The sequence below is a fragment of the Betta splendens genome, chromosome 14 (genome assembly GCF_900634795.4).
Source record: "Betta splendens chromosome 14, fBetSpl5.4, whole genome shotgun sequence".
Taxonomy (NCBI): domain Eukaryota; kingdom Metazoa; phylum Chordata; class Actinopteri; order Anabantiformes; family Osphronemidae; genus Betta; species Betta splendens.
Window position 1 is genome coordinate 6,995,076 of NC_040894.2, and position 14,589 is coordinate 7,009,664.

At 41.3% G+C, this 14,589-nt stretch overlaps 1 protein-coding gene across 4 annotated transcripts in view; it reads right to left on the reverse strand.

Annotated features, from left to right (window-relative positions):
• Positions 1 to 14,206, reverse strand: part of gtf2ird1 (GTF2I repeat domain containing 1) — a 189,613-nt gene extending 175,407 nt beyond the window's left edge. The window contains exons 1-15 of one of the 4 annotated variants that reach the window (XM_029173922.3): positions 13,871 to 14,196; positions 9,173 to 9,302; positions 8,858 to 8,999; positions 7,888 to 8,064; positions 7,354 to 7,537; positions 6,479 to 6,590; positions 6,274 to 6,340; positions 5,663 to 5,752; positions 4,747 to 4,830; positions 4,006 to 4,189; positions 2,587 to 2,612; positions 1,812 to 1,938; positions 1,603 to 1,646; positions 1,423 to 1,503; positions 141 to 302 (exon numbers count right to left, since the gene is read on the reverse strand). In XM_029173922.3, the coding sequence (XP_029029755.1) occupies positions 141 to 302; positions 1,423 to 1,503; positions 1,603 to 1,646; positions 1,812 to 1,938; positions 2,587 to 2,612; positions 4,006 to 4,189; positions 4,747 to 4,830; positions 5,663 to 5,752; positions 6,274 to 6,340; positions 6,479 to 6,590; positions 7,354 to 7,537; positions 7,888 to 8,064; positions 8,858 to 8,999; positions 9,173 to 9,298 (1,606 nt within the window). In that variant the 5' untranslated portion in view covers positions 9,299 to 9,302; positions 13,871 to 14,196. Of the gene's footprint in view, positions 1 to 140; positions 303 to 1,422; positions 1,504 to 1,602; positions 1,647 to 1,811; positions 1,939 to 2,586; positions 2,613 to 4,005; positions 4,190 to 4,746; positions 4,831 to 5,662; positions 5,753 to 6,273; positions 6,591 to 7,353; positions 7,538 to 7,887; positions 8,065 to 8,857; positions 9,000 to 9,172; positions 9,303 to 13,870 lie in introns of all 4 variants that reach the window. The other 3 variants (XM_055502081.1, XM_029173921.3, XM_029173920.3) reach the window with 3 other exon arrangements.
• Positions 14,207 to 14,589: the final 383 nt, after the last annotated feature.

Sequence of the window (14,589 nt, forward strand, 5' to 3'; positions counted from 1 at the left end):
AGTAAGTGTTGGGTGGCAGTGGAGGGCACTGGGTGGCACCAGCGTAGCTGTGAAGCTGTGGCTGAAGCTGTGGCATTCCAGGATCGGTGGTGTGTTGAAGGAGAAGAAACAGAGCTGAGGGCTGATGGGGCTGTGGTTACCTGCATGGCTTTCCACTGAGTGATGGGGAGCAGGAGGAGCGGAGGGAGCAGAAGGAGCAGGAGGGGCAGTGGGAGCCGAGGGCGAGGCTGTGGCCGGACACGGTGCAGCTGTGACATGATCAGCCACAGGCTCGCTGGGCTCCTCTCCACTCGTACCAGCATCTGAAGAAACAGCGTCAAAGTGTCACAAGACAGCAGCAGGACATTTGTTGTGAAGGTGTCCCCTACTAGTGTAGATGATTCCTGTGTTATTCGAAGGGCTGGCTCTGTTCTGGGGCTGGAGCTGGACCCCCTACATGCTGTAGCTGAGAGGAGGGTGCTGGTCAGACTCCTCTCCATCCTAGACAACACCTCCACCCCTACACAGTGTGCTGGCTGGACAGAGGAGCACCTTCAGCCAGAGGCTGATCAGTAGGTGCTCCACAGAACAGCACCGGAGATCCTTCCTACCGGTGGCCATCAAGCTCTACAATTCAACTCCCTGTATGCGCATATAAAGTCAATTGAGTGAATGTAACCCACCTGTCTTGCTAATACGTTTGTATATAGTTTTAGTTTTCTTTCTATCCGTGAGAGCAATCATAAGTGGGCTAAGCAGTTTCCCTCTGGGATCAATAGTTTTTTGAATCTTGAAGAATCTTGAATCTTGATATTTGCTGTATCGCTGGTTTTAGCTTGTAGATGTGCCAACCTGACAAGGTTTCAGTCAAAGTCAAAACTCTGTGTGTATTTCTCTTTTTTCTACTCGTCAAGTCTGTTAGGTTTTGATGGAAGCTTTATTTAGAGTCAGGGGAGTCGCCTACTGTATGTCCCCTTGGATGAGTTCCATTTTTGTTCATGTTTGGGTTTAGTATGTTCGTTTTGTACTTTGTGATTAAGAAAGGCATTTTATTATGTTTCTTTTGTTATGAAAGAAAAGAAAAAGAAAAAGAAAATGTATATGTACAATAGTATGGATCTCCTATACTATAAATGAAACAGGAGGACAAGGCTGCCTTTGCTGGTTCACACCAACAGTAAATGATGAGATGATTAGAACCCAAGCAGACAAAGAGAGGAAGGAAGCTCTGCACAGAAAGGCATCAGGATTCTTTTGGATTCAGAGCCAGTTTCTAGCTGTGACTAATACACCATAGTTGTGGTGTATTTCTATTTCTTCACATCCTGACCTGCCACAAAATGCTTTTAATCCAAACATAAAATTCAATCAACCATCTCTGGATACTGTGTTAATTTTTTTTTAAGAAATGGACAACTAGCTGGCAAGTGTGTGCATATTTACCTGGCACTGTAACTTGAATGATTTCCCCATCTGGCGGCTCTGTTTTAATCCTTTTCAAAGCAATGCAATCTGCTGAAGGACCTGTGGCGATTGAACAGTCACAGAATGTGTTTGAAAAATGGCTTGGAAACATCCAAGGACTAAGAATGTTGCTTTGCCTTTCATTCATGGTAAACATACCTGCTTCACACTCCGTCAAGGGACTCACACAAGCACTTGTTGATCTATGAAATAAGAGACACTCATTAAAAGCGTGTCTTGATGTAGGTCGGGTCTGCAAAATTGGCCAATATATTTTATATATTCTTCCTCCATTCCACAATCTCGCAGTCCTACATCATAAACAAAACTAGGAGGATGCTACATTTGTGTGTGGGCTGTGCTCAGACCTGCTGCTGTGAGGATTGCTGACCAGCTCGGCTGTGGTGGGTGGGATGTTTAGACTGTCAGGGAAGCTGTCTTCAGGCGTGGAGCCCAGGTCATGCTTTCCTTCCTCCCTTGCTATCTTGCCAGCAGCTTCAACAAACAAGACACAGAAGATAAACAAACAATCTTCGTCTTAATGGCGAAGAAGACCTGTGGGGAGTAAAAGTAACGACCTGGCAGGGCAGTTTTACGTTGGCCCTTCTGGTCCACACAAGGCACGCATTGGGAATTATGTAGATCATTTTAGCTTTTTTACATTGGCTACCAAAGCCGAGGCACTAAGGTGTACCAGAAAACAACCAGCATATTAGCTTTTTTGTGGTATCTATGCAGTTCCCTTTCTTACTAGTCATATGTGACACAATGGATGTACAGCCACAAGATAGAAAAAAATATCAGAAACGTTAAAAAACGTTAGAAAAGTTAAGCAAAGACCAGGCAGGTTTTGCTTTTAGAAATTCCATCATTAGACTGTAGCAATTTGTGTTGGATGTATGGTTAATGTTTTAATGAAACTGCATTTATAATATACTCTATGTGAAATTAGTCTAGAAACATACAAAGACATAATGCTTAAAGTTGAAAATAATATTTGTTGTCACTCAGTAGTTATTTTCAGAGGCATTTCCTTAAGAAGTCAAAAATAGATCAGCTGTTTTTTATTAATGAGGCCAAATAGCAGTTTAGATGCACAAGAGAATAATACTGAAACAAAAACATAATAAATCACATTCTTACCAGTGAAAATCCTTTCATCAAACATTCTGAAATATAAAAAAAAGAAAAACACACCATTAGTCTTAAGAGTACAAAGAGCGGTATAGCTCTCAGAGAAAAAAAAAATCAAGATACAAATACTGTACATGCGGAGGAATACATCCTTATCAGCTCTTTAGGTCCATTAACTGCTCTGTAAACAGCCTCAGTCAAACTATTCAGTACGTCATTACGTATTATCACAGAATCTCTCTGACTAAGAATATCTGTCTGGCCTGCTTCCCTTCAAACCCGCACACACTACTGCTCAGTCTGCCACCGACTCCGCTCCTGCTGTGATCATAATTATTCTTTAGACCCAAATAGTTTTATTTGTAATAACTCTTTCAAATAGTGGATGAACATATAGAATCTCCAGCTGGGGAACATTTCTGATCCAGTCCCAATCCTGCTGAGGCAAAAACGCTCTAGATTACTAAATGGGCCTCAGCAGCTGAAAATACACCATCATTTACTGTCTGAGTAACATTAGTAAAATCTATGCACAAAACTGCTGAAGGAAATTAGTGAGTCATTTTTAAAATGGAGACTATATATTCGTGGCCTGTTTAAAAATCCACATCCTTGTTAGGAAATAATGGACTAGGAGTTGAGTGCTATGGACAAATAGCAGGACAAATAGTAGCAGTGCTACTCATGAAATGAGTTGTTAGAACATGAGTGGATATAACAATGAAAAGAAGAATTTCTATTACTGTATGAAACTCAACATAGTCTGTGCATAAATAAAAGCAGGTTGAGGATTGTCACGAGGACTAAGGTTTGGCCAACCATTAAAAATGATCCTAGCCGTCGACAAAGACAATGCCAAACAAAGAAGAACATCAGGGCCTGCATCTGGAGCATCTCTTCAATGACAATGGGAATGTAATGTAATTCTAAATTAATCGCATTTTCGATCTTTCCTAATTGTATTAACACTAATGAGCTGCCTGCAGGATTTGTTAAAAGATGTGTTATCTCAAACAAGGCATGGTGGCTCATTTAAATTAGCTTAAACAAATGGATGGAAGAGCAGCCGTTAGCGCAACATGCTGGCAAGGGAAAGTCTTTTGGGACATGAATGGAAATGGTTTACCAGTCAGTGGGACATAGCGTGCTGACGGAACCAGACGATTAACAGACAGATGGTATAGGCTTGGCTGGTAGCCACTTATTCAAAATCTTTGCTAAGTTTCAGTGCCATATTGTAGCTTGCTGAAGTGGAGCTGGACAATAATGTCAAGGCAGGATATTGACTATCATCCACACTGCGTCTAATTCAGACTCAGTTCCTCTTTCATAAAAGCATGTATTGATGTGTTTCCTTGGAAACCTGCTCATGCAAAAGAGTCGGACGCTGAATACAAAACACTGGAACAAGGACTGAGCGCTGCTCACCGTTTCACTATGAAGCGGATCCCATGCCGTTCATCCAGGATGCGTTTAAGCTTTGGGACTCCGTAAGTGCAGGGCCTCTTGAAGGGGATCTGGTCAGGGATGCCGATGATCTCCACGGCCCCTGGATCACATGCTATTTTGCGGTAGGGGACGGGTACCATGTGGTCTAGCCCCAAGGCCTCAGCTGTAAGCAGAAAAGAATAAATAATCACATTTGGACATTATCAAAAGAAATTCACATAAACTCTATGTAATAAAAGATACATAATTTACTTACACAGTATCAATAATAGTTCAATTAAGTTAAATCCTAACAGATCTCATCGTTTGAAAATGGCTTGTGTGCTCAGTGTGCATAACTAAAAGCAGGCAGTAAAATAAACTCCAGATGGAATAATTGGACGGATCTTTGGAATAGTTTAACACAAGTAAAAACAAATGCAAAAGACACATTCGTGCTCAGCTAGATTTTTCTTGCTGCTGATCTGATCCACAGACATTCCTTGGAATTAAAAGTATATGGTGGTTAGTGCGTAAGTGTCTTATGTATCACTGAAGAAGACGTGATCAAACCAAAGCACTGACCCCAATCTATCAACTTCCATAGGAACGCAGAGAATCATCACCCAGCATGAACAATTTAGTTGAGAAGCCGGAGATATCATTCTAAATTTTACCCCGTATGCAAAACTGAAGCCTGAAGAAAATGTAAGTGCTGAATCTGAATGAGGGTCTTCTCACCGTATCTGCTGTTGAATAAGATCTGAACGCATTCTCTCAACGTGTTGATGTCTTCAGTTTCCCGAATGAATGAGTCCCATTTCTCTGTAGGAATAGGATCGTGACAAAACAGCTCCTGTCAACACTTTATGAAAAATGAAACTTCGCTAGAGCTGTAACTTTCAAAATGAGCCTTTTTCCCTTTTGTAGTGAAATTAATCTTCTCCATGTAGTCAAAGCCAACTTGGTAAATCAGTACAATCTTCTTAAAAGATTACTGTTGACATATTAGAAGCTTAGCTTCTTTCTAATGGTTAAACATTAGAATAGTTTAATCTTAACAAACTATACTTGGCCAAGCAGAATAAAGGGAAAAGGTGTCAAACAAAGTGTACACGTTCCTCTACGACAGCAGATGTTCTGCAGCCCAACTGGGTTCAGAGATTTATTTAAGATGAACTGCCCGTAAACACATCGTTAATTTATTTTTTAACAATCATTATTAAAGCAATGCCACGTGTGAACTGAACTTTGTAAAATTATTCTGTCAGTCCTGACACTGTTTTTTCTGTACTGTAGATTCCTGGCTGCCACACGCTGAAATATGTGTGAAAACAAATAATCTGTTCTCTGAGATATGCGTGTGCTGAAGCTCTAACAACATTTCACACTGAAACTCGGGTCACATTTTAAATCATGTGGCGCTTGCCCACAGTTCTGATCGCCAACACAACTATTTTGTGGGTCTGTTCTAATCAGGATAGTAATTTGTCCAACTTTTATTTCAACGTTAATTTGTGTGTTAGGTCAATTTCACGAAAATAAAAACATGAGGTCATGTGGATGCACAAGACAACTGGACAAGCTGTACGCTCTACAATATGTAATATGTGCTTGATAAAAATGTCACCAAAGCAATGTGCATGTTCATCCTAACCTGATTTTTCATGCACTATGGAGAAAAGCAGCCTCTTAGAGATGTGGACTCCAGTAGGACTCTGCTCACCAGTTACTCTTGTTGCTTCGTCTGAAAATGAAAGAGAATTATATATATTCACTTCAATTAACTTTCATTACCGGCAAAACTGTGCACTTAGCTTAGCAAAACCAGCAATTACTTTCCCCAGCAAGCCGCTTTACTTAGTTATTAACTGTAAAAGGTCTAAAACCACAGCATTAAGATTTAAGGCTTTTTCCTGGGTCTTAGTGTGTTTGTATGTTCAGGAAGTGTTTCGTCTACTTTGGATTTTTAAGCCTTAGTACTGCAGCTGAATGCATCGGTTAAAACAAAGGAACGTGCTATGATGGCTGTTTTCAATAAAATAATAAGCAGTATAATATTCTGACTTACTATTATAACTTTACCAAAATGTTCATCTTTTTATCTCAATTCACAGAAACAATATTAAAATGGATCCAATAAAAAGTCAGTGTTTCTTACTGTGTTGGTCCTACACTACTTCTTCACTGGGGTATAAATAGGCAGCTAGTCTAATAATCATGTTTCACTGATGTAACGGATGCTCCGACCCACGAATGCACATTTACCATTGTTAGCACAGTCTTTCAGGGGTGTGCTCTTGTCACTCCCCGCTGTCCAGTTGGCCAGTCTGTCCTTGCCCAGGTTGAGAAGAGACATGGGTTTAAAATCCAGCTTGCCATCTGGGTGGGGTTTGGAGGACATGGGCATGCCGTACAAGAAGTTTGACAGAACAGAGTTGCTGGAAGTGCCTGGACTTGATGACGTGGCTACCTGGGGAGTCGTCTTCCCGGGGCCATGGCTGCTCGGTGACATGACGGCGGTGGAAGAGCTGTGATTGACATCAGTGCTGGATTTCGCTTCTCGAGACAAATCTTCTGCTGGCCTGTGAACAGAGATGAAATTTAAATCAAGGAAAATGTACTGGCTACAGGTTCCACTGCATCTTAAGTGTCTGATCTTCTGGAGGGTTAAAAACATCACAGCTTGACATCAAGCTTTTTGTCTGCCAACTTTATCACTTGCCAAGCATCTCTTGGCTTATGGCGTGTTTGCTGCAGCAAAAAGCAACTCAAAGTAAGCAAGATAAATGGAATCAGATGACTGTGTGTCTGCATGACAGATTCTTTGATATTTCAACCCCCTTTATTTGCCTGTTCTTCAGCAATTTTTGTTCCCTCTCTCTGTCTCTTCTCTCTGTACTTGTCAAAGAAAGAACAGCAAACAGTCTGTCATAGATTTGACTATGTCTTAACAGTAACATTGCTGCATGTTGCTTTAAACTGTTAATTTTTGTTAATATTTAATACAGGAGAAAACAGGTCCAAACTGTTTTGGAGACTAGTTTGCAATATAAGAAATTGTTCCTCTGTAGCAGAATTAAAACCATGTCTCTCTCTCTGTAACTAATACACTACAGCTTGCCTGCTACCAACAGCAAAATACAGGAGATGCCAAGGCAGCTACAGTATGTGCTTCCAGCCACACCGCACACTGTGTATTTTTGCAAAGCATTAGAGGCTGAGCTGAAATTCCAAACATGTTTTTTTGCTTTGGGATCAGATGTGAAACAGCTGGTTTCATCATCTGATGCGTGCGTTCAAACTGCAGACTTAGTATCTCACACAGACTTCACTCCACAGGCTAACCTTTTGACGGTGAACTGGATGCGGTGACTCTGCTCCAGAATCTTCATCAGAGTCTTGGTGTCATACTCCGAGGGTTTCTTTAGGGTGATTCCCTCAGGCAAGCCGTGGGCCACCACACAGCTCGGGTCCTTCTGGATCCACTCATAAGGCACAGGGACCAGGCTGCTCTTCCCCAAAGCCTCACCTGTAAACAACACAAAGATGCTTGAGTATTTCTAGGCATCAGAGTCCGATTTGTTGTTCTAATGTCTGCACATACAGGAAATGTGGCTGTTTCAAATGTCTATTTGTGCTTGTGTAACAAAGTCTGTAAGAAACAGATGCACATTGACAAACAAACATGACTGGAGAAGATCTTTCAACACATGGCAGATACAGTATATACAGCACTCAAGTCCCAACAACTGAAAACCTTTCAATAACAAACCTAAGATAAACATTCTTCTAATCTTAAGTGTTTAGATGATGAAACCATGATTTTTAGTCCAGAGGCATCAGGCAACAATCTAAGTCAGAATAATAATAACTCCTTACTGTAAAGTACAGTGAAGACCTCCTCCACCATCTTCCTCAGAACAAAGACGTTGGACTGAGGATCTGACGGCGCTCTGGCTTTTCCGTGCTCACCATCTTTAGTCAGTTTGCTGACATCGCCTTCCTGGTCTTTGGTATGGGCATTGGCTACGCTCAGATTTTGCAGACATGGCGCCCCTAAAGCCAAATGACAAACGTCACAGTTCAGTAAAGCTAAATTTAACAAGTGCACAACAACTTTTTAGATGCTTCTAGGCCCAGATGACTTGCAATATGAATTCTGGAAAAAAGAAAATATCTTGTTATCTTATTATTTTCTTTTTACTGTCTTTATACTGGATTTAAAAGTTTAATTTGCTGTTTTACTTAACTGCTGTTAAAAACATAAACCCCAGCTTCAGCAGCTGGAGTCTAAAACACTGATTCCTAAAATGTGACTTGTCTTACAACCTTGTATACTAGTCTGTTTATCTGGAATGAGTCCAGAAGGAAAGTGCTTTTGTTTTGGGAAGTGTACTACAAAAACTTCTCATAACATCACTTAATACATTATTACAGAAGGTATTTGGCCTCCAGACCTACTGCAGCTTGCCAAATATACAAGACTAACAAAACAGGGTTAGAACTGTTATAAATAATATCAGGCTTTATAAGAGTAAAGAATGAACTTCATCCCCCAAACTGGAACGAACAAAACCTGCGAACATCAGCTCTCCTATATGAAGTATGTTATAGGATATGTTGATATAATATGATTGCTGTTGTTATTAAAGCTTAAAACTCCAACTGCATTTTTGAATAAGTTATTTTAAGTTGGAGCTGGAATTACTGAAGCTTTTGGCTGAATTAACAGTTGTGTGATAATGATACTGCAAGTCAGATGTAGCTGTAAGAAGACTGATCGATGCGCAGAGAAAAATGATGGAAAACAACATTGACAGCTTTGCAGAAACCAAGGAGCTGATCTTACGGCAAAACTTGTAGAAGTCTGTTTGGATTTCCCTCCTGGAGTTGAGGAACACTCTGCCCTTCTCTGTGCCGACGGCAATCACACTGTCCTCATGCACAGTGACACACGCCACCTCTGCGTTGAGCTTGGACATCGCCATGCACTGCAGCACACACACACACACACACACACACACACACACACACACAAAACAGTTGATTCACGGGTTTAAGTGTGAATTTCGCTCATGTGCTGAGAGCAGTTAATCGTCTTAACACCCTAGACTAACGCGATCCAAATGAAGTGACACTGTGTGAGAATTTCTCCGGGACGTACCACTGAGTCCAGGGCCGACACCAGGCTGGTGAGGATCTCCTGTCTGGCTGACACCAGTGGGGCCTGTGGCTCACCCCGGGAGTTTGTCCTGATGCCGTCACATGCCAGCTTCCTCATCTGCGCCATGTCTCTGCAGCGACCAGATGAATATGAAAATTAAGCAGGGAGCCACATCGTAACGTAACCATCAGACATACACTTCCATTGCTACATTCAAAGCTGTCGTCTGACAGCATTTGGTTTGTCTATAAGCAGATCCAAGCATTCGTCTGATACTAGAGGCTGGGGAATTAATAAGTTGGAAAAGAGGTAAAGCTTTGTAGAAGGTGTCCACTTAAAACTACATGATAAAGCCTTGCTAGTGTATCAAGACAAGAAAGAGGAATGATAAGATTTGGGTACACCCACCCAAAATGGAATAATCCATAATAATTTCCAGAATTGTAACTGTAGCAGCTATTCAAACATGGATACTGCTGTTGTTGACATTCGTTGTTCATACATATATTCATTTAGAAACTGTGTATCAGAGTTTAAAGATAAATATGAGAGCTGAACTGCTTACAGCTGGCTGGAATTACAAGGCGCTGATCAAAGTCAGGCCGCGCGCACGGCAAATATACTGACAGAAATACAGCGAACGCTGTACAGCATGCCAATGATGAGATCAATGTGGAGATGAATTAGCAGGTGCATTAGAGGGGGAGGCCATTAATAAACACCCCAGTGTGTGACAGTGAAGTTTTGCAAAGCACAATTTAAAGCAGTAAAAAGAAGGGTTACGTAATTCAAGAAGGCCTTGGAAAAGTACAGCAAGAAGGAGTGGACAAAGAAAAACGTCCAAAAAAGTCCAGGGGAGTTTCTGCTTGACTTTTATTTATTTGACAAATAAAAGTAGTTTATAGTGTAAAATCATAGCATATATATGTAACTGAACAGTTTATAAGACAGTTGTAACTCTGACTTTTGTTAACTTATGAGAAATACAGATGCTTTCAGGCAGAGGAACAGACCAAAAAACATGCGCACTGACCTAAACCCTACTTTAGGAATCTACAACGAGAGCTCATGAGAGCTTTTACTTTTAAAACGAGCACGGATGATGCTTAACGGTTTTGCACACGTGTTCCTAAAAAGGATCGCTAAAATTAGTCGGATCCATACAAACGCTAATCCGTCAGGCTGACATTCCCATCCCTAGAGCCGCGCTGCTAGCGCCGTTAAAAACCTGGTCTGAATCACAAGCTTATGATTTGCCTTTGTCAAATAGGAATAATTAGAGCAGATGATGTCACATGAGTTGATTCACAGCTTATTTCCTCTCTGAGTAGCGGCACGGGAAAGATATACTGATCTATATAAGTCTTTAACTTTCCACAATCACTGCAACATTAGTGTAAGAGCATAATTTGAACAGAAACCTCCTATAAAAGGAAATAAAGGACATGAAGTCCAAATGACAAGGCAAACAATGTGAATAAAAGTAACGAGGCAAACAGATAGGGATTGTTAAAGAGAAACCGCTGGGCTAAAGCCAGGCACTATGTTCTCATGGCAACTGAAACCCGTCTCCTTGGAAACTAATCTCGGGGCATTTGAACAATGCAGCTCTGGCCTTTAATCTCTCCAGACACTGGGAACCATTATACTAGCCTCTGGCAAGCCCAAACCACTGCCTCAGTGGAGACAGGACAGGGAGGTGGAGAGAGATCGACAGACGCAGAGGCAGAAAGAGGAGGGTGGGTGTGGTGGGGTTCAGCTGCACCAGTCTGAACGTGCCAAGTCTATTGGCCATCGAAATCTGCCTCCCCTGGGGCCACAGCAAACATTAGCCCCCTCCTAAATTATTACAGCCTCAAAATAGATGGCCTCTTTCCCTCACATATTCAAAAGGCAAAAGAAGTAGCACGGCGGAGAAAGGTGGGGATAAGCATAGGCTCAGGATAATGCCATGTCAATTGCTTTGCAAGAGGAAGCTCAAAAATAATGTCACAGTGCTGTAATGGAAGAAGTATACTGATAGGAGAAAGATTTAATAACTGAAGCAACACCGTATACACACGAGGCAACCGTGTAGCTGAAAGGAAACTCGGGATTTGTTAATGCAAATCCCACAGTCAAGGACAAACATTCTAGCAAACCTATGGGACTTACAAGTTCTGTAACTTTGCAGCTTTGACATGAGGGACTTTGTTCTTTGTTTCTAGGTCAGTCTGGGTCATTTAGACCTCATTGTTCTGGAAACCTAAAATTGGCTGTCTTTTAAAAGATGGGACTAATAGAAGAACAACAAACATCTAGCGCTTCCAACGCCTCCTGTTTTTATTTATATTTTATTATGAGACATGAGGAAGGCACGCATCATGTTCTAAAACCTGGGCGAGTGTCACTTGGAGCTCACCTCTAAGTCAGAAACTGCATCACACATGTTCAAGCAACGTTATTACCCTGTTTACTGTCGAGAAAAATACTTTGGCCACGAGTCCAAATACTGTCATCATCTACTTGAGTCAGTCAAGGTCACCAAGTCACAGTTGTAGTGTAGCCAAGTGAATTTAAAAAAAGCAATATATTTGTTTTAATTAGGAAAACTATATTTCATTACTCTAAATAAGTAGTTAACCCCTTTGTTTTACCTCTAACTTACTATAACTATAGTTATGTGTGACACTTTCACTCTCTCAAACGATAGATGGGGATTTCCTGCTGCTTATCCTTGTACCAGTTGCTCTTGTTGATGGTCACATGGTTTAATAATGGCTACAAGGACAGCACCAGAGAGTACGAATGCACCGCTTAACTACTCCTCCTTGCAAATTCATCTACACCTCGTTTCATGGTGTTGCATTTGTGGCTCGAGGTCAGGACTGCTTCTACACACTGTACTGGCAGAGACACATCCACTTTGCACACATAGCCAGAAATTCTATATACACACACTCATTTTACTTGGAATAACGTAGTACTACATACAGTGTAGTCACTATTACTGTTGCTGTACAGTCTCTATATAAACTTACACAAGTTAGCTAACATTTTATTAATCGCTGTGTTCTGTGCACAAATCTTGCTAAATGTTTGCTGCCCCAATTAACAGGCAATTAGGAGGCTGAAGTAACCTAATAGTTCAATGAGCATGGACTGTATTCAAGTATTCACTATAACCACCACCTTTCAGAAAGTGAATAATAATGAATGATTACATTAAGTGAGAGAAAAGTAGGACAGGCACTGTGTCATACCTACAACCATTAGAAGCCAGGGTGTGGTACCACATGGACTCTCTGACATGTCAACAACAATCAACAACTTGATCCCTTTGTTTGCACCCTGTGCCTCAGGCCATGGCCTTTTAATAATGTCACTGATGCTGTGCTTTGTAACAGCTGCAATGCCAAACAGAAATCAATAGCAAAGGACCAAAGAGATCAGTTTAACATGCTAGAAATAATCGTCAACAAGCTACTTGGTTAATATTCTACTAAAAACACAGCAAATAAAAGAATTTGTACTCCTTATTCTCAAACCAATACTACAGTAAGTGCAATGTGTTAATAAAGATTGTAATAGATCACATCATTTAGTGGATCTATTACACATGAATAAAGAAACTATAACATATTTGGTTCACACATTACTTAGAGTAAACCAATAGTTTAACTGAGACTATCAGCAAATAAATGTAAGATTCTCAACCATCTGTACGGGCTGTGACAGTGTTCACTTCACATGCGAGTGAAGAGGAATCACTTTGGAAAACTTAATCCAGTTAAAAGACGCTTGGAAGCGCAGGATGTGAGACACGAAGACAATAAATCAAGTCAATGTTTATTCCTCTGAAGGAAACGAGCATGTGTGGACGCAAAGGCGTTTGATCCAAGTCAGGTGCTTATGAACTTGAGCGTTTGACAGCGGCGAGCAAAACCAGGAGAAATTCTCCTCTAAACTTGTCTGAGTCATTAAAAAACACGCTGGTTTAAAAAAAAACGTGTGTTTGTTTGGCCGATTGCGTTGCGCTTTTGTAGTTATTTGACAAACATGTCGCTACTTCGACTGCGCGAATGTAATTACGTAGCGGTCATCTAGTAATAAACTGCTCAAGTTTCCCAGCGTCGACTAAGCTCGAGTGTAACGTGCTTCGATTCAACTCGGCTGCGTTGTTAGTCGTACTTTGCTCTTTTCGAATCGCCCCGTAAAGTTGAGCTAAACGCGCCCCTGGCTCTGATCTTTGCACTCGCTAGTGCGGCTAGCAGGCTTTGTTGTACTAGCTGGTAACCGCACACTAATGGCAACGTACGGGGTTAATTTAGCAAACACGCAGCGTATTCGCCAGGAATACTGCTAGCGCTGCACTGACAAGGTTACAGGGAGGAGTCCGTCTACGACTAGTTCCCCGCTAACCGTCAATAATCTGCCGTTTGCCCTACTTACCATATGTCTAACTAATCGACGCTGGCTAATTAGCTAACGGTATCATAATATGGCTGAGCTAGCTAACTAGCTAGCCCAAACTCGTTAGCCCCACTGCGCTAGCCCTCTTGCTAGCTAATGCTAGCACTCTCCTTTCATCTCGTCACCCAGTCCAGAAATTAGGTTATAATCTGTAATTTGTGCATGTCCGCCCATGAAAAACAACACACGCAGTGAAAACGCGCCGTACAACTGTAAGCGAATATACAAGACGGAGCAAAATCTCACCTTAATTAGCGATTAAATAGCCTTGTTGCTGCTGTCAATCCCGGAATAGGTTTATTCCCCGTTTTAATCCATCAGAAACGCTCACAATTCCCATCCACAATGTAGCTGCACCGTTTGCAAAACCATCGTAATCCAAAACATAACAACGTTGTCTTCGATCGCACGGTCTGCAGTCTGTAATTTGTGTACCTTTTCTTAGTTTATATCTCTTTTCCCTTAACAGAGCAGGGTGTCCCTTTCCCCTTTCTTTGTTCTGTAATCCAGTAAAATTGAAACTCATTCGCCTCCTGCTAATCCCAGCCCAACTCAACAACAGCATCTATTGGCTACGATTTACATACAGGATTAACGAAGGAACCCCTGGAAAACACACGCATACACACCACAGAGCGGTGTTTGTGAAGAAAACCAACGCATATAATATATTTATTTTATTAGGGCAGCAGACATTTTCAATCTGGGTCAGAACTTCACGCTGCCAGTTTAACTTTTACAAATCCTTTATTGACGTTCTGAACGTAGTTCGATGACATAGTTGCGCATGATCCAAATTATTTTTAGGATTAGGATCTGTCCAAACTGGATTTATGGCAGCTACATGGATCTTCTGGCTATGACAGTTATGCCATAGCTCTCTCAATTGCCTAAAATATATTCTATCTCTCAGTTTGATATAGGGTAAAGTTCATTTTAGGTGAGAAAGGAAATGCTAGTTATCC